This window comes from Ophidiomyces ophidiicola (assembly GCF_022830035.1).
Source record: "Ophidiomyces ophidiicola strain CBS 122913 chromosome Unknown scaffold_4, whole genome shotgun sequence".
NCBI classification, from domain to species: domain Eukaryota; kingdom Fungi; phylum Ascomycota; class Eurotiomycetes; order Onygenales; family Onygenaceae; genus Ophidiomyces; species Ophidiomyces ophidiicola.
The window spans coordinates 226553-252542 of record NW_026054644.1 but is presented as its reverse complement, the minus strand read 5'-3'; the positions used below and the strand labels follow the sequence as shown (position 1 = coordinate 252542).

Here is a 25990-nt window from a genome sequence, read left to right as displayed (position 1 = left end):
GTTGGGGCATACAGTGGTTACCAATAGTGCAGGGACCTCTTCCGAAAGGGGCTACAGGTGCAACCTCTCACGCAGTTCTGCCTCTCTCGATAAGGAAAAAATAGCATAGGATATATATGTAACTAATACTGTATAATAACAGAAGAACGAGAGCATAAGATATCTGCATAGTATGACAGAATTGTAGGAGCTGACTGGGTTTCATTCAGCTATGAACTGTTTCGTCACCGGCAGTAAGCCGTCAGCGATCTTCACCTTCTGCACTGAGAACGGTCTCTGGAGGTACATGGGATGGTTCATCAACAGAGTTTAGGCTTTCCACAGCGGCGACTATTTGCCCAAGATTATCAGGGACGCTTTTGCTGCGAGTCTGAGAATCGTTGGAAAGGGGTGAAGGGTTAGGGAGAGTATCGGTAGCCAGTTTTTGTGACTTGTCGTTTTGGTTGTTCCAAGCTCCACAGCTACCGCATCTCCATGCTCCTAGCTCTTCCTCAGTCCGGACGCCGGGAGGTGCTTGGCCATTGACCAAGCGACATTGCTGGCAGATAAGGACTACTCGGTTTTTCGGCAGCGTTTCGTCCTCGCCTAGTAGGACATCGAGCACGCGGTCGTACCACTTAGGTTGGCGAGATTCGCTATAGAATGATGTAGGAAATGCGTTTGGGTGAAATCCCGGCTCATCTAGTGAGGTAATTTGAGGTAGGGGGTGCGATGCGATGCCACCGGAGGTTTGAGGGCGATCTGGTGGGGGCTGGGGGGTAGAAGCCGGGCTAGACAGTCTCGGAATGTTTGCTGTAGGCGGAGGAGAGAGTCCGGTTCTATTAGAGGGGGGATGCGGAGACGCCTGACGCTCAAGATCCCTGCGCTTCTTTCCGTTGGGTCCTTCTACGGTATCCGCGTCCTCGTTTGCGCGCTGTGGTGTTGCTGGTGCTCCGCCATATTTCTCTAGAAGCTGCTGAGTGGAATTGTACTTCGTGGCCTCCTTCAGCTTCTCAATTGTATCATTCCGTTGTTTTTGGAGATCGTCGAGCACGGCTTGCGATTTGGATATGCGATAACTGTAGAAACTAGCTGCAGCGGCTCGGACGAGGTAGATGCTAGGCAGGTTAGCCACAGAAGAAGCTTGAAAAGACCACTGAAGAAACACATACAGAACTGGGCCGCCGCAAAGGCTCGTATATTCAAGCGGGCCCCATCGCTCACGGCCTAGAACAAGGACTAGAATGACCGAGTAGAGGATGTAGATGAAGGTCGTATACAGTGTCCAGAGCGCTTTGAAGCGACGAGAGCGCTGGCGGAGCCTATCGAGATGGCTGTTTGTTTCTGCTAATCTCTTGGACAGCTGCGACAGAGCTTTCTCGAAGGACGCTGGGGAGTTATCCGGGCCCTGGAAAGATCAAGGGCTGGGTCAGGCGTTGGACAACGGGCGGCAGGAAGGCGACTTACCCTCCACGGCCAGAAAGAAACCATGGCTAGCTCGATATCAACATAGTAGCTGTATGGCTTGTAGGGGCAGAAATGGCTAGAACAGTAGCATCGTGGTGTTGCTGGCGTCGATGCTCTGCGTTCATTAGCTGTCTTGCTGGGCACAGGCAGAAGGAAGCTGTCATGACTAAGCAGCTAGTTATACGACGCGCGCGTGGGACTTCAATGTCATTTTTTACTCAACATTCTAACGACAACTACGAAGTACGCTACTCTCCCCTACGGTAGCAATGCCATCAACTTCTTGAAGTTGGGCGTCCCGAACCCAGTGACTGGATCCCATCCCCTAACGGCATTCCATGCTGCCCCGGGAATGCGGGGCCCGCCGTGCGCGCCGTTGCAGCCCGTTCCAGCGCCGTTGACAATGTCCGTGAAGCCCTGGTGGCCCTTACTGTACAGCCAAGGGTTGAGGAATCCAAGAACGGGTTTCCCTTGCGATAGCCGCACTTCATTGAGGTTGGAAATGATGGCAGCGATGGTTGGTGCAGAGGCACTAAATGCGGGAGTTTCTTGTTAGTTTCGCAGGTGACTGAGATGCGCACAGTATTTCAACGTACCTAGTTCCGCCTACTGGCCGTACGCGTCCGTGGTCATACACGGCGTAGTCCACTCCCTGAGCAGCAACATCGGGGAAGCCACGGCCGTTCCTATCGAAGTACTGCGAAAATTTATCGCCTAGCTGCGACAAGAACGCACTCACGGCTTGGTTCTGATATGTGGGACGCTGAAACACGTCAGAAAACCCACCAGATGAGAAAGATACCGCCTTTTCGGGGCTGGTACTCTCGGTGGCTCCCACCGATGTTACGTATGGACATGCAGCTGGGAAAATGGGGTTGAACCGAGCTCGTTTCTGCCCATCATTTGTTTGACAACCAGCTCCGACTCCACTATCACCGCTGCTGAAAATCACAGACACACCCCGAGCCCCCAGCTTTGCGAATTCATCACATACGGATTTGGCATACTCCTTAGGCACACTTTGCTCGTTTTCGCCGTACGAGGTTGACAAAACAGTGGGAATCTTGTCATCTGGAAGACTAGCGAAGTATTTAAGCTGCTCCATGTAAGGTTCATTCTGGTTGTCTTTCGGGTCTGGTTGTTCATTATCTGGGACTAGTGGGCCACGGCCTCCAGCAGAGTAGTAGGTAACACTAGTGTTGTACGCAAGGCTGACAGCATACTGAATATCAAGGCTAGCCTCCACGGAATCATGGCGGGAATTTTGATCATTCTTTCCGCCGTTGAGAAGCTCGACGGAAAATGTCGCACCTTTCGCTTCGGGGGCATATCGTTGAATGAAAGTATTTAGATCACTATATCGAGCATACTGGTCGAGGTACCCAGAAACACCAAGTAAATTTCTAGTTTTGTTTGTGACTTTGAAGCCCTGCATGCTGTATAGCTGACGAAGGGTCGCCGGCGTGTTTAGAGCAGCGCTACTTCCAAAATCAGACATTGACTTGATTGGTCTAAGGATGTGACTGCGATGATGCTCCATTTGTCCAAAAAATGTAGTTGGTTGAACAGTTCGCACATGCCGTGAGATTCCAGAGGGTAGCGAGTATTCCAGCGATCGAATCTTACGGACCTTATTGGATTTGTCCATGAAGTGATAGAATTGAGTGTTGAGTAGTCGTTCTGCCTTATCAACGGTGGTGGAGAAGTCGATCCAGTCTCCACGGTTGTCAATATTCTCGACCTTCACACCCCCTTCCCGGAGCCAGGCAACAAGGCCATCTGAGGCCTTGGGATCGGGGGCCACCATAGCTTGAACTTCATCACGTTTCATGTGCTGACCATAGCGACGGCTACCGGGGGTCGAAATCTCGAGGAGAGTGCGATGTAACAATTCGGGGTTTTTCGCACGCACAGAGAGCTTGAGGTGGACAAGACTTGCGGCATCGGCACGATCTCCTTGGGTCCATCCGTCTGGGATGGTGGGGAGTCGTTCTGCTAATTTGAACCCATTTGCAGGCGAGGCAATCACTGCCTCAAGCCCGAATAGGAGATGGGCAACAGAGAGAAGCAGGCCAAAAGACAACATTATGAACAAGGCTTGTGCCAACTGAATAGCCGACACCGGGCACTCATAACGGAAACCCAAGGAGTCTTTATATGCGGAGGCAAAGTCGGCACGGCAGATAAGATACAACCGAACGTGTGCAATATTGCGCGCGGGAAGTCGACATGTTCCTATGTCTGCAAGGCTCCGCCTAGGGTGTCATTGCTTTTGGCGCTGCTCTGGATTGCCGAAATGACACATCCAGTCAACATCCTAGTCAATACTCATGGTAGGGTCCAGCTTGCAGATAAGCTCTGGCACCAAGTTCGAACGTAACTAGATCCCCCGCGTCGAATGCAGGGAGAATGCTAAAAATCATTCTTCCCTGAAGTTCCAACCCATAATGGTTCTACTGCCATTCGGCCAGTGTCTCCGAAGATCAACAAGGGCGGGTCAACCGCCAAGATATTCTCCCCGATTGTGAGGCCGTGTCTTCCTCCTAATTCGTAAGTTGTAAATTGTATGGAGTAGTCTGAGCAGGCTTTGACAAGATCTGCGGGCGGACTAGTTAGGGCAATATCTGTATGGAAGCCCAAAGTGTCATCGCGCCGAAACAAGGGCACCAGCATCCCCCTGCTTGTGCGTGTGGCATAGTAGTGAGTAGTGGTACAGAGTATATACCGCATCGTGCGGGGATAGGCAAACCCTTGCTCGCATTTCGTCCGAGAATCCGGCGCGAACCCATGGAGATTGCAAGGGAATCAACCAGACGATTGAGCTTGAGTTGCTTGATTTAACTTGGCGGGTCTTGATCCGACGCCGCAAGACTTGACGGTCAGCGGGAGCCACGTTTGATGGCTGGGGTGGCGGATCTGCAGATGAGCAGAGATGTCGATCGCGGGGGCGACGGGGCTAACCACACTACTAGTTAAATATGTAACTCGCAGCTTGGAGCGGAGGTGGTTGCATCCGTAATTAAGCGTTGTTGGTGTAGATATAGATTGAGGTTGCAGACTGGGAATCGCATCCCACAGATTGTCACTGGAGATGGGAGTGCCACTAGTCGCAGTTTTGTAAGGAAATTGGGGCCGTTCGCTATTCTTATGAAATTATTGCATCCGCTACCCGTGCCCCGGGTAACTCTCGTCGTGCACCGAGGGCTGCTCGGGTTCTTTTGCCTACCAGCAACATTTAGAACAGCACGCAAGACCAGCTGTCCACGATAAGAAGTGGTGGGCTGCTTATCCTGAGGGCGAAAGGGCTTAAACCTTGGTTAAGATTCATATTTAACGGATTAGAAGATCATGTACGACAAACTCACTCGGCGTTCAGAATCGACTAGATATTTAGGTCTGGTACCATGACAAAAGGAACTCGAGTATCAGAGCTCGATAGGCGGCTATCAAGAAAAGCGTACTATTTAGGAAGACCGAAATTTTGCAGCAATGCTACCTCTTCTGTCCCCAGCATCCCACATCCTGTTTCAATACTTCTAACACTCGAGACTCATCGATATTTTCCAGCCTAGAGGCCTCTTCAATCGACTTGCCTTGAAAGGATTCGTTCAGTTCGGGGTCTCTCTCCTCGATTTGCCTTGCATTTGTATCCTCCGTGCCGTATTGCTTCAGGTAGTCTTCTTCAAGCATATGTGGGACATTAACATACCCGTCCGTCGCACTGGATAAAACATATACAGTTGGAAACTCAAGTATTGATCGCCCTCGAAGAGCCTCGCATAATGCAGTGGTCTGAGAAATGGGGAGAAGCACAGGGACCTGCGCGCGAGTTCGGGGTCGATGTAGGTAAAAGTGAATATTAGGGTCAATATTGGGAAGGGCGCATTTTGGGGTGCTATCAATGGAAGGCTGAAGAACTTCGGGACTAAGGGTACGCGATCGCTCTCGTTCGATCTGTAATGATTGTGGCCTGGTGCTATCGGTTTCGTTCGGTGGATGTGAGTCGAGGCACTCCTTTTTTGTGGCGGATTGACGTTTTCTCTTCTTTTTCGGTGGCCTTTTTATCATATTATGTTCATCTGCATACTCCATCCTCGAAAATGCTGTTCCTATTGTGTCTGTTTCGACGCATTTGGTAAATGCCCTTTCACCACCCGGAAAAACAAATTCCAAGGTCCAGTTGAGGCACCTCCGCCTGGTACAGTATCAGCAGCAGGGTAACATGGGCATAATCACAATGAACTCACTTCTTATGCCAGTTCGTCATATTTTGTTTGCTCCGGGTCATCCCTTTTGGAGCCCGTATAACATCAATTTCCCGAAGTTCAAACCTCTTTAGTAGAGAGAGCTCGGCATCCTCGGCCTGCTTCCTATGGCTCGCTGTTTTGCCAAAATAAATTCCTCTATTCTCGGCATCCCTGTCTGCGCGTTCCAGGGACCGCTCGACGCCCGTAAGGAAGTTATAATCCTTATCGAACGCCGCGGGGGAAACCAGGTCTTGCTGTTTGATATACGCGGCGGGATCACGGACGCCAGAACATTCAGCCCATAGCTTGTGCTGTCTGGAGCAGGGAAGCGAGCATGTACGGGCAGTGCAGCGCGGACACGTGTACTTGGGCAAGTTTATATGGCTTGGAGCTGGTCAGTCAAGGTGGGAGAGCCGAGAGGAATAAAAATGCGTACCAGATCTTGCACAGTCTGGAGAGGGAATCCTCTGCCATGCCGTCGATATTTATCTCCGTGGCTTGAGAGTGGAGGGCGCGAAGTTCTGAGGGCGTTTGTTGCAGTGAAACCGATGACGGAGCAGCTGGAAATGTTGGTGAGCCGGTTGGCAGAGAGTTTACAACATCAAGACTTTCGCCTCTCAAGGTTGCCGGCGGAACAGCTACACACCCCTGGGTTAGTTGCTGGTTACGCGTAACCACCACGCATTCACCATCCCATTGCGCGGCTGTCTTCTGTTTTCTCAGCCCTTTTGTCTGGCTCCCGTTTGCGTGAGTCGCCGCAATGCTGTCGGTAAGGCGCCGTCTAGCCCCCGTTCAAGAGCTTCAGCTTACCCATCGCAGCGTCTTCGCGGTGCTATCGATGCTCGGATCGCAGAAGAACAAGCCCGTCAGCGAGCAGGGCAGGACTCGCTTTCCCGTTCCAACTCCGCTGCCCGCCGTACGAATGCGTCGCCTGCCAGACAGTCCGGCGCGAGAACCAAAAGAAACAACAGCTTCTTAACACGCAGCCCCGATCCTTCCGAGTTCGATGCTGAGTTTGTTATTGGCGACGATGATTCGTCAACGAGGACTAGTACACCTCGTCCGGAGCCAGAAGCCAGTGTCAATGGAGCTGCTGGTGAGAGCGACGACAAGGTCGCTGAGCCGGCGCGATCGACTCCTCCACCCGGAAAGCCTGCGCCTCCCACGTCGACTGAGCTGCCCACGGACGTTCGGGTCAAACTACGCAGACTAGATAAGTTGGAATCAAGATATCAAGGTGCGCTAGATGTCGTCTTCTTTGCCAAACCAAATTTTATTTACTGATAGTGCCTCATCGCAGAGTTGCTCAGCGCCTACCGAGTCGCTCATGCCCGCGTTCTGTCGATCGAACCTTTTGAAGCGGCACTCCGAGAGAATACGCCCCTGACTTCTATAAGCGAACCGCGGTCCTTGACCGAATACCTGAATCAGCTGACCCTTAAGGGAGATATGGTGGTTGACGAGTTGAAACGGGTGACTGCCGAAAGGGATGATTACAAGAAACGATTCGAGGCCACCCGCGACATTTCTGATCAGGCTTCCGTTCAGAAAACTAGCCAGGACAACAACGATCCTGGGTCCAACCTAACTGAGGAGGCGGTAAATGATCAGAACATCCCCGGCATTCAGACATCAACAACTGGTGAAGACTCACTAGATAACTCACAGAAATCACCGACTACTTCAATGACCTCCCGTGCAGCCTCGATTCGTGGCCTATTCTCTCCTAAAGCCAAGCCTCTCAAGTCTCCGCCTCCTCCAGAAGAGGCCGAGGAATTCTTCTCTTTCGACAACGAAGTTCCAAAGCTAGAGGCGGAACTAAATGAAAAGCAGCAGGAAGTGGAAAAGCTTAGGACGGAGATCAACAAACTGAACGGAGATCTGTCTGTAGCTCGGGAGTCTACTGAGAGCATGGTTCACAGCCTGGAAGCTGCAACTCGCGAGCTTTTTGAGCTGCGAGATAAAAATGAGCGTCTTGATTCACGGCTACGGGAAGAGGGCTCCGACTTACGGGGCCAAATAATTTCCTTGAAATCTAGGCTGAGCGGCATGGAGTTTGACTTCAGGAGTTGTTCGGATGATGTGGAGGACTTGGAAATGCTGCTTGAAGAGAGAACAGATGAATTGCGGCGTATAAAAACAGCAGATCCGGCTGGTTCCGCAGATCCCTCTCTCGATCGGGTACGATTTGAAGTTCTGCAAGGCGTCTATTTGAACCTGAAATCACGACTCAAAGATGCGGAATCTTCTGTTGAATCCCTCACATCTCGTCTCGTTTCCAGCGAAACTGAAGAAAAGAATGCCAAAAATCTTGTCGATTTTATAGACGATATTTATAAGGAAAACGAGAAATGGAAGAGTGCTAAGGAGCTGATTTTAAGTGGTAAACCCGCTGATTTCGAAGAAGTTCGAGAGAGTTTGACTATGTCACAAACAGAAACGGCGCCTCCAGCAAGCATTGCAGTTAGTCCTGCACCGGCTCCCGCTCCTGGAAAGAAGAAAAATAGAAAGAAAAAGAAAGGCGGAAAGGCAGATGCTGCGACCACCTCAGCGGGATCAACTACTGCTCCCATGCAACAACCAACTTCCAGTGGCTCGGCCAGCGATTCACTTCATGAACTAGAAAACAAGGTCCTAGCGCTCAAGACTGAGCTGGCTGAAAAGGACGCCGCTGTCGAGCGCCTGCACTCGAAGCTTAAAGGAGAAGAGACCCTTTCAGAAGAAATCGAATCTCTACGCGATGATCTCATGAATATCGGGCAAGAACATGTTGAAGCAAAGGATAAAGTTAAGCAACTTTCTGTTGAAAAGGCCGCCCTTGAGAAGACTATCGGCAATTTGGAACAGGAAATCGTCACATTAAAGGCTAATTCAGCTTCTGAGGACGATGCTGAGGGCGCCCGGAAAAATCTAGTAACTGATTTTGAGGATCTTAAAGTGAAAGCCGTAACATTGGAGACGGATTTATCCGCGGCTCAGCAACTAGCAGCCGCTAGATTCAAGGACCTTACGGATCTACGTCAAGCCTTGCAGAAGATACAACCCGAGTTAAAAACGCTACGTCAAGAATCGACCGAACTGAAAGCTACAAGAGAGGAGTTGAAGAATAAAGGCGCAGAAGTTGGTCGCTTGGAGAGACGGCAAGAGGATCTCCGAATAGAAATTAAAGACTTGAAATCGGCTATTAGTGAAAAGGAGTCAGAGGCCAAAACGCTCAATCAGAAAATAAGTCAGGAGACCAATGGCCGCTCTAAAGCCGAGCAGGCTCTTGAGGCCGCACGATCCGATATTCGGTCATCGGAAACGCAGAACAAAGAGGCCGTCGAGAAAATCGATTTGATAACGAAAGATCTTTCAAAGGCACAGGAAGAACTCCGAACCTCTGGCTCCAGGGTGCGGGAACTGGATGAGCAGGTGTCGAAATTGAACCGGGAACTTGGGAATTTACATGACGAGATTCAGTTGAAAACAGCACAGCATGCAAGCGCGCAAAGTTTGATGAACAGCATGCGTGATCAGACATCTGAACTAGCCATGCAGGTTAAGGAGGCCCGTGAGCGCTGTGAAAGTTTGGAGGAAGAGCTTTCCGATGCTCAGAGGCTGCTGACGGAGAGGACCAGGGAGGGTGAAACTATGCGTCGGTTACTTTCCGAGGTAGAGCTGAGGGCGGAGCACAAAGTCCGAGACTTTAAGGAGCGACTAGAAACTGCTATTGAAGAGCGTGATCGAGCTGAAGATGAGGCAAATACGGTTGGCCGCAGGCGAGCAAGAGAAGTGGAAGAGTTGAAAACGAAAGCGCGCGAGGCCGAACGATCCCTGCGTAGTGCTGAGGAGGACCGGGAGGAGCTACATCATTCCCAAAAGGAATGGAAACGGCGTAGGGAGGAGCTTGAGATGGAAATGGAGCGATCGAAACAAGAATTGACAGACGTCAAGGAGGCCATGTCGCAACTGCGGGATGCGCTGGATGAAAGCGAGAAGCAAACACGCGAGTTTGACCGGGAGAGGTCGGAGCTTCGCCATGCTGTAGAAGAAGCGAATCAGCGACTTGACAAAGCTCGCAAGACGAACAAGTCCTTATCCGAGGATCTGAAAGCTATCAATGCCAATAAACGGCGGGTAGAATCTGGGGGCCGTACGCCTCGGTCATCCATTGATTCGGCAGCCCAGCGTGTATTGTCGCCTCCGTCCAGGACGCGCAACGGCAGTCTAGCACCTGGTGAGCCGCCCACAGCGCCTGGAGGAGGAACCATCGACCATGTATACCTCAAGAACGTCTTGCTGCAGTTCCTGGAACAAAAGGATAAAAGTCACCAGAAGCAACTGATACCTGTGCTAGGCATGCTCTTACATTTTGATGCGTAAGTCTGACACACTAGAGTCTTATATTTGATCCATGACTGACGCCTTTGCATGCAGCAACGATGAACAGAAGTGGATATCAGCTATCTCGTCAAAGTGAGATAGCTGGCGGCATGTATGTATATACATAAAAGATATTAATAGCTTATTATTTTTATTTTCCCTCCAGGGGTTTCGCCTCAAAGGGCTTGACTCTAAGTGTTGTTCTATTGCCGTTTATACCACAACGTTAGGGAGACCTTCATCGCCAAGCGCGGTCTCCTTATTTCAGACTATCCTTATCGATGTATTTTCTTTTACCATCATCTGCCTAGGCTTCCACCATATTTTGAAAAAACCAGACGTCTTCAGCTAGGTCCACTAGATCTTCTTTTGAGAAGATAACGTTCTGTTCTTGTGGCTTCGCCGGATTCCTTGGCCGATCAAATATCTTCTCGAAGTCAAGCTCCAGGGTATCTGAGGCTCTGCTGGCACCATTTGCATGTGTAACCCATATGTCTTGTTTCACCCTTGCTTTCGGGCGGTTCGACCGAGTGCCTCGTCCTATATAGGAAGGCTCCCATGCTTTAATATGAATTTGAGGTGTTGTTCGGTCGATTTTTACTGTTATTGCAATCTGAACTGTTGAACCAGCTGCCTCCAGCCAACCTTGTGCATCAATTGCCAACTTAGCATCCCTCTCAGCATATCCCACTTCCAGTACAACATTAGGCCATTGATGGGACATCTCTGCTCTGTGCTTTTTTTCTGGCCACCAGGAACCATCTGGTTCCTTCCTGTAATTTCCCTCTTCAACCGTGGAGCATCCAGTCGAGAGTGGTTTCAGTCCCATGGACCTTACCTTGCTATATAATTGGTTTCCAAATTCAACAGCAGCGGTCTCATGGGGGTTTGAGACCATTGTCTCAATAACAAGAATTTGTTCTCTTTTATCTAGCACAGTGTGATGCTTTTGAAAATCGCTGGGTGAGTTTTCAAGGAGCTCACTCATCGATGGGGGCACGTCGAACACAACGAGAAACGGGCTTTCTCTTGGATCTGAGCCGCTCCTGCGCGACTGAGCGACCACATCCTCCTCCAGGCGCCGCATATTCATGAACCGCAGGTATGGTGTTTTTTTAGGAAGTCCGACCAGCAGCCTAGAGGGCGGGCAGCTTGACGGGCGGGCCATGGCACGGGTGTATTTCTTTGATATGACGGAGTGCATGGCTTGGGCGAGCTTCTGATAGTCGCTGGGAGGCTTCACTTAGGGGGTGACGTCACTGGATTGCGCTTAGCCCGATTCGCCACTGACTATGAGCTGTCGCCAAACCAGCCCCCAACCCACGCTCTCCAAGTCTGCGGCCCTGGCAAGGCCTCTTGTTGCTGAGTGTACATCTAGGAAGCTCCAGACACGTTTTCGCAATGGAGCCGAACCTTGACCTAAAGCGCCGATCTACGTGGGAGCAGATTTTTCACGTAGAGTATGTGATTCTTTACCGCTTTAGCGAGGGAGGTAAGTTGCGATGGCGTGTTCCTGGAGTCGTGAGCCTTGGCTGATGTGTTGTTTTCTCTTTCATCAGACCAGGCCGACGCTATCCATCAGTTTAAACGACTTGTCAAGGCGCTGAATTCGGTGGGTTTGGAGACGTCCGTGCGGCCTGCTACTAATGGCACACTCTTCGTGTTCCTCAAGGCTGTGGAGAGCCAATTGGATAAGGCTGTCCATCGCGGGCGGTGCGTAGACTCGTGGAATGGTCCCCTGTCAACACAGCAAGGAGCTAACGATCTTTCAGCGTGCGAGACTGGCTATATGGTGTTCGCCAGATTCAACCTCATGCCGATGAAGAAGAGTCTGAGGATATTACAGAGGCTGAACGGCTGCGCACGGTTTATCATATGATTACTGCATCGCGGAGTGATGGTGGTGCAGGCATAACTCCAAAACACGGAGAGTGGAAGCATGTGGAAGCAGTTTTCCCTCTCCACGATAAGGAAGTTAATAAGGAATGGATCCTGAACTGGAGCCGTAAAACACTGCTCAGCCGCCACGATCTTGACCAGATCCGTGCCAAGCTGGGCGAAAGAGTTGCGTTCTACTTTGCGTTCCTGCAGACTTACTTCACTTTCCTGATGTTCCCCGCCGCATTTGGCACTGCATGCTGGGTTCTATTGGGCCAGTTCTCTATTGTTTTTGCGTTGGTGAATTCCTTGGCCTGCCTCGTATTTGTCGAGTTCTGGAAGCGGCAGGAAGTTGATCTCAAACTCCGCTGGAACGTAAAAGGTGTGTCTGCGATCAAGTCAAAGAGACGGCAGTTTAAACATGAAAAAGAAGTCGTGGACTCGGTCACAGGTGAAAAAATCCTCGTTTTCCCAGCGAAAACTCGGTTGGCGAGGCAGCTTCTGCAGGTCCCGTTTGCACTCGCTGCAGTACTTGCTTTAGGAACCCTGATAGCTTTTTGTTTTGCCATTGAAATTTTTATCGCAGAAATCTACTCGGGCCCATTTAAAACATATCTAGTAAGTATATCCTATCCGGTGTTTGGCTCCATACTAACCTTAACAGGCATTTATTCCTACCATTATTCTTTCTTTGATGGTCCCAACTATCAGCGGCATTCTTACGACAATTGCTACTCAACTAACTGAGTATGAGAATTACGAGTGTCAAGATAGTTATGATGTTGCACTGACTCAAAAGATATTCGTTCTCAACTTCATCACCTCATATCTACCGATATTTTTGACCGCGTTTGTATATGTCCCTTTTGCACAGAGCATAGTTCCATACTTGGATATCTTCAACCTTACGACTCGCCCATTTCTCTCTGGTGATACGGATACAAAGACGGCAACACCTAAGACTGAATTTCAAATCGATAGAACCAGATTACGAGGGCAGGTGATATATTTCGCAGTCACCGCTCAGATTGTCAATTTTGGGCTTGAGACAGTCTTACCGTTTGTCAAGCGAAAAGTACTTAATAAGTATACCGAGATGCAAGAGGAGAAGAAACAGAATCAGACAGCAGCTTCTTCCCCAGTGGTGAACCAAATTGAAGATTGTCCAGCCGAAGCGGAATTCCTAGCACGAGTTCGCAAGGAATCAGAGCTTAGCGAATACGATGTCACTACGGATCTTCGTGAGATGTGCGTTCAGTTTGGCTACATGGCACTCTTTTCGCCCGTGTGGCCCTTGGTGCCTGTATCTTTTTTGATCAATAACTGGGTTGAGTTGCGATCGGATTTCATCAAGATCTGCAATGAGTGCAAACGTCCCGTCCCTTTGCGATCCGATACCATTGGGCCATGGCTAGACTCGCTTGGATTCTTGGCTTGGTTGGGCAGCATTACCAGCGCGGCTTTGGTGTATATGTTCTCAGACGGGGAGAAGGGGCCGGACGGCACTCCATCGCAAATTACGGGATGGTTACTGTTGCTGACTATATTCTTCTCCGAACATCTGTACTTGCTTGCTCGGCTGGGTGTGCAGATTTTCTTCTCCAAGATTGATAGCCCGGAGACTCGGCACGAGAGGGCGCAACGGTATATGGTCCGCAAAGCATACTTGGGCACCATCTTACCAGAGAATGACGCTTCGCCAGACGGGACAGAAGGGAACGAAAAGGTGGAGGAGGTCGCAGCGGAGCATGTGACGCGCGAAACGCTTGAGGAAGACGCGCGGCGCTCCTGCCAACAGTCAGCCAACCCGACGGAGATGTTCTGGAAGCACCAGCGCGGCTGGAAGAAGGCAGCGCTGGCGGGTGTGGGGATCATCCAGGCGGGCTACACGGCGCCGCCGCCAGAAAAGAAGAAGCAATGAGTTGGGAGCGGGTGTGGTGTGGCATCGCGAGGTGTCTTGAGAGCGGTGCGTCTGTTGATATCAAGCGATAATTGGCGCGCCTTGTTCTTCTGCTTGTGTATTGTAACGTGCTGGTGTGGGTGATGTCAATGGATTCGGGCTGAAGTTGTTCCGGCCGGGTGCTTGCGTAAGCGGGTCTAGATCGGATTCATCAGCAAGGCGATACGACGGCGCGGCGGCTGCGAGTGTGATCCTGAGCGCAAGAACACAGTATCCGGAATTGTGACTCTGCCGCAGAGCCGGCGCGGGCCTGCGGAACAGCAGCCCGTTTGTCGCGCAGCGATAGCTGACGTGTGTGTATGGGGATCACACCGCGACGTGCTGGTGAGCCGGATGCTTCGCGGGCTGCACAGTCCTCGCTGGTGGACTCGCGGCTGGCTGGTCGCCGACGCCCTGGCGTACTAACTAACCACATACATACATAGCCCTACTATTATTATACTCCGGACTCCGTACTCGGGCGTGGGCAGGCATAGTTCGTAAGTTCGCACTGCGTAACCGGGGCAGCGGCGGCGCAGGCCGACGGCGGCGGTCACGGGGCGGCTGGTTTGTCAGCTGACGGGGGCAGCCCTCGAGCGCTGACTAATGGGGCGCGGGCTTATATAAGGCAGCGGCGGCCCTCGCGAATGACTCATCAGGCATCTCGCACTCGCTCAGTCAGCGCGAACGACAGTCAGCTTCGCCTACATAATCAGACGAGACTTCGCCCGCCATGCAGCAGCCCAGCCAGCAGCCGGCGCCGCCCCAGCAGCAACAGCAGCAACAGCAACAGGCCCAGCAGCAACAACAGCAGCCTCCACAGGCCCTCGCCCCCGCGCCGCAGCAGCATCCACACTCCCACCCACACCAGCAGCCGCCCTCTGATCCCTCCAAGGCGAGCGGCAACCCCAACACCGCCCATTCTGTCCAGGTAAGCTGGCTCGAGCATCAGATCAAACACCTCTGCACCTCACATACACACTGCTGTGCGTTGCTGGGACGCCAGCATGGGCTGAGACAGCCGTGCCAGCCGCGTGCGCTGCCGCATCACACATTCACTGCGGCGTCTGTGGCCGGTGATGCGCAGTTCCAGTTCCCTTGATCTTCCACGCAACCACGCCCTGTCTCTCCCCCATTCTTTGTTTCCCTCCCCCCCTCCCCATCACGCCGTTGCCTCTCCTCTGCTGCTCCCTGACCCCCTCTCCTCCCCTACCTTCCTGTTCTTTGGCGACTGGTCATGGCTGACTCTGATCTCCTCGCCGCCTGGCGAAAGTACTCGGCCTCACAGGACCATGCAGACCAAGGTACGTCGCGCCGTCGCCGACCGTCCTACGGTCCCCAGATGACTAACCTGCCCTCGCCGTCTAGTTCTCCATGACCAGCTTCTTGCCGCCCAGCTCCAGGCAGGCCATGGCGCTCCGCCACCGCCGCGGCCCCAGCCGGGAATGCAGCACGTCCAGCCCATGAGAGACCACTCCAATATCGATCCCTCTATCTCGGGTGGCCCCCCCACGGCCGGCATGATCCCTGCGCCCCCGCAACCGCCCCAGTCCCAGCAGTCGGCTCAGTCCCCAGATCAGATGATGCAGGACCAGGGCTCCGAGACGCGTAAGATGTATGGAAAGCGCGAACTGTCGACATCGAAACGCGCTGCCCAGAATCGTGCGGCTCAGGTATGTCATCTGCTCGTGTGATGTCAGATAAGAAGACCATTAGATCGCTGACACGTGCATGATAGCGAGCTTTTCGTCAGCGGAAGGAAGGATACATTCGCAAACTGGAAGAGCAGGTGAAGGAATACGAAATCATGTCTGAGAACTACAAAGCGCTCCAGGCCGAAAACTATCAGCTTCGCGAATACATCATTGGCCTCCAGTCTCGCTTGATCGATACTCAGAGCGATGTCCCGGAACTGCCCGCAAACATTGACCTGACGCAAACCCGCCCAGACCCCTCTGTCACGGCGGCACAGGCCGCTGCAGTTGCCGTAGGCCAGGCCGCCGGCCAGCCCGAGCAACTTAACGCGCTAAACCGCATCGCCGTGGCAGGCCTGGGCGTACGAAAGCACCAGCACGAAGAAGCTGCCTTTTTAGGCAACACCAATTTTGCGAAGAGACTCCGTAGTGAAATGGTTGGCGATGAATCGGGCGACCCGTCAGGAGTCGGTAAGATTGAAGGTGCCCCGCTCCCGAGTTTGCCTTCTTAGACCTGTGTCATTGGCCTTGAATCTGCCGAACCATCTGATATTTGGACCGTGAAAATTCTTTTATCACTACGTCGTTTTGCTTCCTCGGGGGGTTATTGCCACTGGCTTTGAAAACACCTATATTTTTGTTTCTTTTGTATTTTTTTTTTTTTTTTTTTTTTCTCGGCGCTGGGTGGGGTTGGTTGGCGTCGTCCTGTTGCATAATTTGATGTCTAGTAACTACTAGGAACAATTCCATTTCGCGCCGCACCGGCGAGAGTACAACGCGAAGAACAGGCGAGCGGGGAAAAAGTGATACGGTTGATTTGTGGTGTTCTACTCTCTGGCAGCGCTGTTGACTGGGCGCTTTTTCCAAGTACTCTTTAAGTCTGTATCCTTTCATTGATGCTATGAAGTTGATCTGATCCTATATTCACCTTACGGCAAAACAGATAATCGTAGAAATCTCAGTAACCAGGCCTACACCGTCAAAAGCTAGAGCCGCCACCGTACTTTTGTAATATAACGACAATAATCAATATAGCCCGTCAATGTATTTTATTCCATTTCAATGGTCGCAGGAGGCTTTGGTTCAAGTTAGTTTATGTTTTTATTGATTTCAAATGGTGGGTGCTAACCTTCGAAGAGATGTCATAGAGAACACGGGACACTATTGGAATAAGTCAGCCACAGAGGGGTTTAAGTAGGACAGATTTAGGGAATGTAAAGAACTAAAACGAACCACCATGGACCTCGTTGATAATCCTTGTTGAAGCCCTTGAAAGGAATTCATGGGAGAATGGATAGGCTGTACACGTCATGACTGCATTTGAAGTTAGGACAATCCTGAACTATATAAATTGAAGTCCAAAAAGGGGGGGTATTACTTACAATCGGTCGTCTCGACGGCTCGTAAAACAATCATTTCGGCATGGACTCGTTTGTCACCCTAGAAAATACCTTAGACCCGAGTGACTTGAAGTTATCGTCAACATGTTGACCCAGAATGTATTTACCATAACACCAACTGCCTTGGTTGGATCCAAAGCTGCGTAGGCTTGAGCAATCTTATCATATAAGCCGGCCTCACGGATCATGGAAATGAAAATGTGGTCGGCTTGTCTAGCTATTTCAACACGTTCGGGGGTGACTTCTCCCAAAACACTGTTCGGACAACAGTGGTCAGTTATCATCAAGTGTAAGAGAATAAAGGCCGGTCTAAATTTACTTACCGGATGGCAATTCCGGGGCCAGGGAATGCTAGAGTTTTCGTGTTAGGTCAATTTCGGTAGCGTTTATTATGGGTACTAACGGTGCCTCATCACTAGATCATTATGAATGCCGAGTTCTCTTCCTAATTGGCGAACCTCGTCCTTGAACAGCTCTCTAAGAGGCTCAATAAGCTTCAAGCCTGCACCTTCTTGCATTCTCTAAAAGGTGACTGCCGTTAGTCTGTAGCATAAACATATAGAGCAAGTACGGAGTACTAGCAGACCTTTGGAAGAGCGCCGACGTTGTGGTGCGTTTTAATTGTAGCGCTTGGGCCTCGGAAGGAAAGACTTTCAATAACATCTTTTTGTAAATTCAAGTTAGTATTCTTAAGTTGAGAGTGAAAAGTCCCCAGAATATCACAAAACATACCTGGATAGAGGGTTCCCTGAAGGAACCACTTTACCTTTCCACCTGTGTGCTCAACTGTAGCTTCAATCCTTAATGCCTCTTCTTCAAAAACATCAATAAATTTGCCGCCAATAAACTTTCGCTTTTTCTCAGGGTCCGTAACTCCCTTTAGACCATCCAAAAATTGCTTCGAGGCATCAATAACAGTCAAGTTGATACCCAAATGTGTCCCTAATGTTGCATGAACCTGCTGGCATTCATTTAAGCGCATGCAGCCATTATCCACAAGAACGGCATGGAATCGATCGCCAATGGCCTCCTTCATCAGCTTTGAGGCAACAGTCGAATCGACTCCGCCACTAACTGCCCCCAAGACGTGATCCGTCTCACCCACCAATTTACGAATGCGAGCAATCTCTTGATCAACAAACTTCGCCATTGTCCAGTTCTGCTGGGCGCCACAGATATCTACCGCAAAGTTTCTGATCAAGTGTATGCCATCTGGAGTATGGGTAACTTCCGGATGGAATTGGATTCCATAGATAGGCTTAGTTTCATGGGCAATGCCGGCGTATTCGGAATTTCCGGTGGTAGCAATGGTATGGAAGTCCTGCGGGAGTTTCACAAGTTTATCTCCATGACTCATCCACACCTTTGCATTATCTTTGATGCCGGAGAACAAACGATCGACGTGTCCCTGATTGTCCAGCCTTTTTGCAGTAAGGTCTGCATGTCCATACTCTCGTGCAGTGCCTGCATTGACATTGGCTTTGTCCAAACGGTATGCGATTTCCTGTAATCCGTAGCATATACCTAAAACCGGAACATCAAGCTCCAGGAATTCTATACAGCGTCAGTATGCTGGTATTTGGTCGGAGTCATTAAGTAGTAGTGCGCACCTGGGTCAATGTGTGGGGCATCTTTCTCGTAGACAGAGTATGGGCCACCAGAAAGAATAATGCCCTTAGGTTTCCACGACAGTTCAGCGCATTTCAACGTGCTGCGCAAAAAGCTCTGGTGAGTAAAAGGACTATTGGAAGCCTCCGCATATCACACGTACCATGGCACTAATTCGGAGTAAACATTGAGCTCTCTCTAGCCAAAGGAGAAAAGAATCAGCATATGCTGGACCGGACTAGATTTCAGGGGTAACGAACCAATCTGTACAAACCAAGGAATCAGAAACTATCACATATACATATCAGCTGGGAGTTCATACCTTCGAATGATCAGGTGCGAGCTGTTCGACTCCGGTCAATATTACTCATTCTCACCGCGTTTCGTCATGGACTTACTACTGGCTGCCAAAGTCGAGAACGAGTATAGTATCGAACACCGAATGGGGTGGCTTTTCAGCTTCCATAGCTGTAGGCGTAATGTCTTTCGGGGAGGACTTATCGATGTTTTGTGTGGGCTGCCTTAGATCCCAAGACTGATATCCCACTTTGATCCGATAAAGCGCTTATCAGCAAATTTTGTGTCAGTTAGTTAGTTAACTAACTAAGTTAACCAGTTTAGCTACTTAACTAGTTAACTAATAGCTAGGGCCCAACTCTGTAGTTAATTAACGAGGTAACCAATTTACTAACAACTAGCGTCATCACATGACCGGTGACATACTCCAGCTTCACAGTGGTGAGTTATAACCTAACTATAGGTTAGGCCTACGGAGTGTTTCATACAGGGAAATATAGTATGGAGTGGCTGATAGTAAATCAGTCTTAGAAAGACCCTGGCATGATAAATATCAGACTTGCTCACCAGTCAACTGAAAAAGATGCTCTGATTTCTTTCGAAAATACCAGCACATAGAGAAGAAGAGCCCTTGATTCATTATGAAGGAATCTTCGTACTATCCTACACTAAAAATGCGCAAACATGGCAAATAGACGGCTAATTAGCATTGGGAGTGCTTAGCCGGATCGTGGAAACCGAACACTAGCCGAGCATACCATACTGGCTGACATGCGTTGCACATAGCCTTCTGTCACAGACTGAAAAATACTAAAAATGAATAGAAATTGAGAAAAGAAAACCAATTAATCACAGTTAAATCGCCCTCTTGTCTGCTTTCCCTAGAACCGGGAGACTTCTGGCTCCTCAGGTTCCTCAGGCCCCTCGGGTTGATCTGGCTGGCCACCGCCAGTGCCACTGTTTTGTTTGATCCAGTTGCCATAAGCGCCGACTTTGGTGTAGACCGCTGGAACCCCATCGTTGGAGCAAACATTGGAACCGAAGGACACGATGCCAATAATGTTCTTTGAGGAGTCGTACAACGGGGTACCACTGTCTCCTTTGCAGACAGCTTTGCCTCTGATTCCAGAACAGATCATGGTTTCAGCCAGCGAAGCGTGCCACCTTTTGCATGATGCGCGGTCAATCATGGAAGTTTGAATAAATAGCAAGTTTGGTGAGCCTGGCCCTGTCGGGGAGGTTCTGCCCCTATTTTAGATGAGAGTGTTAGCTTCTGAATGTATATCTAATAGCCAATGGCTGGAAGAATATTACCATCCAGCAGATACGACAGAGCCTGTTGGATCAGCAGTAGATGACGTCGGACGACCATATTTAATTACTGAGCTCTCCTTAATGGGAGATGCCAAATGAAGGAGAGCAATATCATTGTGCATCCTTGGCATGTTCCATGAACTATGCCTGGAAATTCTTGCAACACGGGAGGTGACGCCACCCTCATCCCATTTCTGTTGATAGGGTGAGAAAATGGTCATTTTCAAAAAAGTGGAATAGCTTACCAGAGAGCCAGCACGAATTGAGAGGCTACTAGCAGCGACCCCAACACAGTGTGCTGCCGTAAGAACAAGTCTGTCGCCAATCAAGGCACCACCACAGTGTTGTTCGCCATCCTTCAGAAGCTTCACGGTGGAAGGGAACTGGCCCTCTCTTGCTGGAGATCCACCAATAATTCTGTCCTCACCCTCTTGAGGAATGGCTGCTGCCATTGAGGCAACAGGCAGTAAAAGGGAGGTTACAATTGCGAGAATTGGAGCCATTTTGAATTGAATTTATGGCAAAAAGGCCGACCTGGGACTGGAGTAAGAAAGGAATGAATGGATAGATGGATAGATGGATGGATGAAGCACCTAGAGAAGTAAGGTCAAGTGGTGGGAATGGTAGGCTTTTATGTCTTTCATTTTGGAAGATATCACCTTGATTCTTCCATTGATGCTCTTAGAGGCCTTCTCCCTCATGGGGCGCACAAGCCGCTCCACAAAGCCCTGGGTTAAACGCATGACCTAGTAGATGTAACGTATTGTGGAACTGTATATCAGGGGAAAAACATGTTTCTATGGGATATTTCTCCTCTGCCGTGTGTATGTGGGTCATGGGAGAAATAGGCCAAAGTTGGGGTATGTATCTACCACCTCTCCATCTTTGCACATGAGACCATGAGGCTGGCGTGTTCAAAGGGGTCGTCTCCACAGAATGCAGTCCGACTGTTACCTACATATCATTCCACTCGAGGCAAGCCGCGATGCTCTGGCGTTTCGAATATATCCGTGTGTTGGAGAGAGATAAATGAGAATCGTGGGGCATCGAGAAAACGCCTCCGCGATTTTCAGGAACGGCACAATACAAGCCTTAAAGGCGGCTATCAAGCATAGGGTGTCTGGCAAGCCTCTAGAAGAGAAAACAAGGCGGCAATATTCTTACTAGGTAAGAATATGTGGTTTCTGGGTGTGTTATCCGAGTATAGTACACGCTGGCGGGAGGGGTAGCAGATTTGCAACGGCATTAGTGGATCTGCATGGGAGAGGTTCATCGTTCTCAACAGACTCCATTTGACTTAGTAGTGTGCTGTTTCATTTCAGGAGCCCCCGCAGAAAAGGGTCTGCAGAATCACAGCGGTTCGCCAGCCGTTAAAAGAATTGGAGAGCGGATAATTCTTTCTACGGCGTAATTAGTTTTAGTGTAACTAGTTAGTTAGTTGCAAGGGGAAAAAGTCAAATTGGAAGCGAAGCAAGGATACGATGTGACTAGCCGCAAAAGCGCGGAGAATTTCATGGGCTGTACTCCGTAACTAGGCATGGTTTAGCTAACTGCATAGTAGAAGTAGCAATGATTCATGAAACAATCTCACCGTCAGGCCGAGTGGGTTCGCGATGTGGGCACTCGGCACACATCTGGGGAGCGGAGAGACGCCGGATGCGGCGATCCCGGTTGCAGCGCTAGAAGGCCTCGAAAAATCGCCGGCGGGAAACAGCCAAAATGCCAACAAGGAAGGCAAGCTAATGATTAGTGCAGCATGTCGCGGGATAGCAAGGCAGCGAGCGGCTGAATCAGAGACGCTAAACAGGGAAGCCGGCCATGGGACAGCGAATACAGCAAAGTGATGCCGCGTGGCCAGAGTCGACTGTGTGCGGACAGCTCGCGTGCCTGTCCAGCTTCTCGCAGCCGCGTTCATAGATATTCGTCAGGAGTCAGCGGCTCAGCGGCCGTCAACTCGTTGACTACCAAAAGCCCTGAAGTCTTGGCGGCCGGGGGCCGGATGAGGAGCGTGGACATGTGCGAAGACCATAAGGTTCCCCATCCATAAGGCCCGCCCGGCCGCGCCGTGAGCCAAGCGGGAGGTTGGTGATAGAAAAACATCGCCCGGCCTGGGGAGGGGAGGGAGCGCCCGTCAGGTGATGAGACTTCCAGATCCGGCTCGAATGCTGCGTCTTCCACGAAGGTGTTTGGACAGGGAAGAGCTGGCGCGGGCGCGAACCGGTGCCGGAGCCGACGACCAGGCATTTGCAGGTTACATGCGGGGTGGCCGCGTTTTTTCCTGGACTGGCGGGGAGGCTGAACCTGGGAGTAACCCTGGATAGTCAATTAGCTCAACCCCACTGATGCAGCGGCGCTTCGTATGCTTCCCTCCATGGAGTATGTTGTATCAGAACATCTTCGGCTGTCTAGTTACTCATGTGGTACAAAGTCGGCTGCTCATCTCACTACTAGCAAATTGACGCCAGTCGTAATCTGCGCACATCCACTCCTCAATTATCATATGCCACAAATTGCAGGACCACTCGTGCTGCCGGAGGTTACATAGTATTGTATCAATATGGGTTTTTCTGCATCCGTGCCTTGAGGATCAGCTTTGTGCGACCTAATTGACGCTGGCTTGTCTACCTCTGCATCTGATGCGTGACAACGTGTCTGAACAAATGTCAAAATGAAAAATAGTCTTATGAAATGGATGTAGGTATGGATGTACGAAAGAAATATGTACATACCATACATGAGCAGAGCTCGCCCACCCGCTTCGAGTTTTTGCGAGGAGCTGCTAATAACTGCTCCAGCCACAATTCTGCAAGCAGAATGGGCACGGGAGGACGAGTACGAACTCGAGTACAGAGTACTCTGTACTGCATTATTAGCCACCCAGTTTTGTCATCAAGGACTTAGGGTCAGTGTGGAGAACCAGCAGCCTGTAAACTCCGCACAGCATACTCCATATACTGAATCCGGATGATCCTCAGCGCTCTTGATCGTCAACTCCTATTGAATACGAAGGATGCCCATTGACAAGCCCGGTTCTGTCTTTCGAATCTCACTCATAACAATGGCATTAGAGCAGGAGAGCGCAAGCTATATTAAGGTCAGTATTCATAATGGGCCCTGTGTTGTGCGCGGAAAATCTCGCAAATTTTCAATGAACTTGGTATATTCCACGTCCGCTAGCTAATACTGCCAATTAGGGTACAACATTCTGTTAACAATCTGTCTAACAACTAAAAACTGTCTCCAGGCTACATCCCCCACATGAGCATTGCAATTAATGAACGAAAAATTCTCTCGTGGGCTTAAAAGCTGTCGAGGGCCACACCATCGTCGAGAGAAGCTCTTTATTAGATTCGTTTCTCCAGAATAGTGTGTTGCTCAACGAGTTGATTTCCCGCACTGTTGAGAATCGGCACCTCAAACTCACAGTCCACCAGCCGCTTTGATTGTGCACTCAAGCAGCCTCTCTCGTACCGTCGTTTGAAAGCCGCGCAGGCATTCCAGTTTGTATGTGGGAACCACCAGCGTTGTTGGAACGGTGCACACATATTTGTTTCTCCAGAACAGTGAACCCATTGTTGCTGGCGGCATTTCCCCTTAATTCTGACATGGAAGCTCCAAGTTTGGAAAGAGCATCTCTTTCCCTTGGGACACGTAATACTGCGCTCATTGGTTGTAGTGACAGTTCTTCCAGCAGTATTAGTGTTGGAATATTCAGCTGAGGCTTCCAGGGTCCCTGTAACGCCTTTGCCAGTGCCAGAAACCGTGGCCTTGACACCAACTTTCCAGCCCACTGTCCTTGATCGCATTACTGCAATTGCCTTGGTTGATTTGAGATTGGTGACGGCTTGAGGTGGAGAAGAGATTTGTGCATCAATGTTGCGCACAAAGAACACATTCACATTTGAGGTCTGAACCATAAGATGCTTTTTAAAGAATCCTGAATTAATAGTGCAGTAGGTCCAATAAGGTGCGCAGGTGGTTATCCACTGCTTTTTCAAAGAATGCTCCGGTGGACTCTTTGGGTTGAGTTTCAGACTCCTCTGCAGTCGTTGGATTCTTGCCCGTGCAAGTTTAACTTCCTGCGTCTCAACAACCTGCCAGCCCTTAGAGGCTTTGGGCACTGATCTAGCTATGTTGTTCTGGTCGTCGGCATGGCAGTCCGACGGGTCGAGGGTCACTCCGGGACCTTCCAGGGGTGGAAGCTTTTCGGGATCAGGGTCATCGATAACTGTGTCATTGGAAGATAAGACAGCACCCGATGGAAGACTGGATACAATGGAAGTAGGAGGGTTTAGAGGAGGAGCGGCGCTGGCCCACGCGGCCAGAGCTGCTGTGATAAAGAAAAATTGCTTTCCGAGGATCATAATTGCGCACGAATGAGATGGTCTCCAGGGGAACTGAGTCGGAAGTTAATGATAGGACTGGAGAACAAAAGAGATTGCATTGGGAGGCAGGCACCCGCAATATATAGGCCTTCGACCGCTGCCTATGCTATTCTTGAACTCGTATGCATGAAAGAAGAGAGCTGCTTCGAAGGAACCAACTGTGGGACTTTAGGATTCTACATCTTGTTGCTGAACCTCCGTCACAGTGAAGGGCCATGCCACGGGGCAGATCCAAAGAAATGGCCCCCATACATCAGATGAATCGTTGCGGGCCTCAGTAATGGCTAGACGGAACTGAATCACATCCTTCCTCAGAGGTAGGGGCATAGTGGCTATGTTTATTTTCTGTAGCCGCGCGTAAACCTCCACCTCGGCCATGGCCATGTTGTCGCGGAGCTAGTCATCAGAGACGGCGAACGGAGCAATCTTTTTTGCTGAACGGTTTTCAGAATTTTTCATTTTGTGGTTTGTGTCAGGGACATGGTGATGGAATACCGAGATCAGAATCGCTCATCATGTCTCTGCTAGAGTTATCACTACTAGGCCGTAGTCCTAAGGAGTTTACGCCTCCATAGCGGACAGGCGCAGTCTCCGAGATTCCCTAGGTTGCCACCCACGGGGGAACAAGACTGGTTGTAGAGTGGTCACCAAGCTAGTTAACTATTTGACTAGTAAACTAGTCTCGCCGAGCGCTCCACCGCCGCCCATGTTGCCCGATGCCCAGGATCACCGGCATGAGTGCCTATCATGCGAAGACCAGAGGACAAGAACACAGCAGCGCAGAGCATTGGTAATTTTGTTCTAGAAAGCACAGCCTAGACATCCTCCTGGCGGCTCGTCGTCGTTGTAGGGGGGGGGGCGGGTGTGTATTGGTAGTGGTGATGGTTGGTGGTGGTGGTGGTGGTGGTGGTAGTGGTTGGTGATCCTGGGCCCGGAAGAACTATCATCCGAGCCTGCCGGCCCCTGGTCTTGGCGTGGAGGCCCCGTTTGATTGAGATCGCCTCCTCCATACCCCGCACTCCGACGTTCGAGAATGGATATTGCACACGCGTTGATCTTTATCATTATTATTAGTCAAAATGCGCCCCCCTTGCGTACCCAGACCCAAGCCAAGAAAGTGCCTTGCGAGGTGATCGAATTTTTTGCTATCATCAGCCCATTGTTCACAGTGCATCCTGTGCCCTGATACAATACAATTCTATACTCCGTACCGATGCTCTTATCCAACCGATGTGCTTGACTCGGCCACGCAGCGACCAAATATCCGCTCGATTGAGGCTGATGGAGCCATCTAACGCGTTGCCGGCCCACTGAGCTCCTCACTGCCGTCTATAGGGTAGCAACGCGGCTCCTTAGGCCGGCATGTGAGGGTATCCCCCCTCTACCCCAGCGTCAGCAGCTCCGCTTTATGAACGAT

At 50.5% G+C, this 25990-nt stretch overlaps 8 protein-coding genes across 8 annotated transcripts; 3 read left to right on the top strand and 5 right to left on the bottom strand.

Moving 5' to 3' along the window:
* Positions 1-241: 241 nt before the first annotated feature.
* On the bottom strand, positions 242-6167 carry SED2 (Tripeptidyl-peptidase sed2; the record flags this gene model as incomplete). Its single annotated transcript, XM_049250598.1, has 8 exons — positions 242-1097; positions 1152-1387; positions 1447-1561; positions 1709-1978; positions 2043-3701; positions 4943-5641; positions 5694-6077; positions 6130-6167. 8 exons carry the CDS (start codon positions 6165-6167, stop codon positions 242-244), a joined length of 4257 nt encoding a protein of 1418 aa, XP_049110182.1.
* Positions 6168-6453: 286 nt separating this feature from the next.
* On the top strand, positions 6454-10155 carry IMH1 (Golgin imh1; the record flags this gene model as incomplete). Its single annotated transcript, XM_049250597.1, has 4 exons — positions 6454-6462; positions 6513-6930; positions 6994-10054; positions 10113-10155. The coding sequence occupies 4 exons, from the start codon at positions 6454-6456 to the stop codon at positions 10153-10155; spliced, it is 3531 nt and encodes a 1176-aa protein (XP_049110181.1).
* Positions 10156-10365: 210 nt separating this feature from the next.
* Positions 10366-11145, bottom strand: LOZ57_001508 (uncharacterized protein; the record flags this gene model as incomplete). Its single annotated transcript, XM_049250596.1, has 1 exon — positions 10366-11145. One exon carries the CDS (start codon positions 11143-11145, stop codon positions 10366-10368), a length of 780 nt encoding a protein of 259 aa, XP_049110180.1.
* A 314-nt stretch (positions 11146-11459) lies between these two features.
* On the top strand, positions 11460-13857 carry LOZ57_001507 (uncharacterized protein; the record flags this gene model as incomplete). Its single annotated transcript, XM_049250595.1, has 4 exons — positions 11460-11550; positions 11618-11771; positions 11831-12554; positions 12601-13857. 4 exons carry the CDS (start codon positions 11460-11462, stop codon positions 13855-13857), a joined length of 2226 nt encoding a protein of 741 aa, XP_049110179.1.
* A 1255-nt stretch (positions 13858-15112) lies between these two features.
* Positions 15113-16081, top strand: LOZ57_001506 (uncharacterized protein; the record flags this gene model as incomplete). Its single annotated transcript, XM_049250594.1, has 3 exons — positions 15113-15179; positions 15244-15548; positions 15614-16081. 3 exons carry the CDS (start codon positions 15113-15115, stop codon positions 16079-16081), a joined length of 840 nt encoding a protein of 279 aa, XP_049110178.1.
* A 537-nt stretch (positions 16082-16618) lies between these two features.
* On the bottom strand, positions 16619-19043 carry GUA1 (GMP synthase (glutamine-hydrolyzing); the record flags this gene model as incomplete). The annotated part of the gene is made up of 14 exons (XM_049250593.1): positions 16619-16645; positions 16699-16730; positions 16803-16883; positions 16952-17009; positions 17077-17224; positions 17293-17320; positions 17373-17490; positions 17556-17632; positions 17702-18523; positions 18580-18680; positions 18741-18775; positions 18838-18841; positions 18900-18920; positions 18976-19043. 14 exons carry the CDS (start codon positions 19041-19043, stop codon positions 16619-16621), a joined length of 1620 nt encoding a protein of 539 aa, XP_049110177.1.
* A 712-nt stretch (positions 19044-19755) lies between these two features.
* LOZ57_001504 (uncharacterized protein) lies at positions 19756-20691 on the bottom strand (the record flags this gene model as incomplete). The annotated part of the gene is made up of 3 exons (XM_049250592.1): positions 19756-20122; positions 20189-20382; positions 20434-20691. The coding sequence occupies 3 exons, from the start codon at positions 20689-20691 to the stop codon at positions 19756-19758; spliced, it is 819 nt and encodes a 272-aa protein (XP_049110176.1).
* A 2841-nt stretch (positions 20692-23532) lies between these two features.
* Positions 23533-24957, bottom strand: LOZ57_001503 (uncharacterized protein; the record flags this gene model as incomplete). The annotated part of the gene is made up of 2 exons (XM_049250591.1): positions 23533-24585; positions 24826-24957. The coding sequence occupies 2 exons, from the start codon at positions 24955-24957 to the stop codon at positions 23533-23535; spliced, it is 1185 nt and encodes a 394-aa protein (XP_049110175.1).
* Between the last annotated feature and the right edge of the window lie 1033 nt (positions 24958-25990).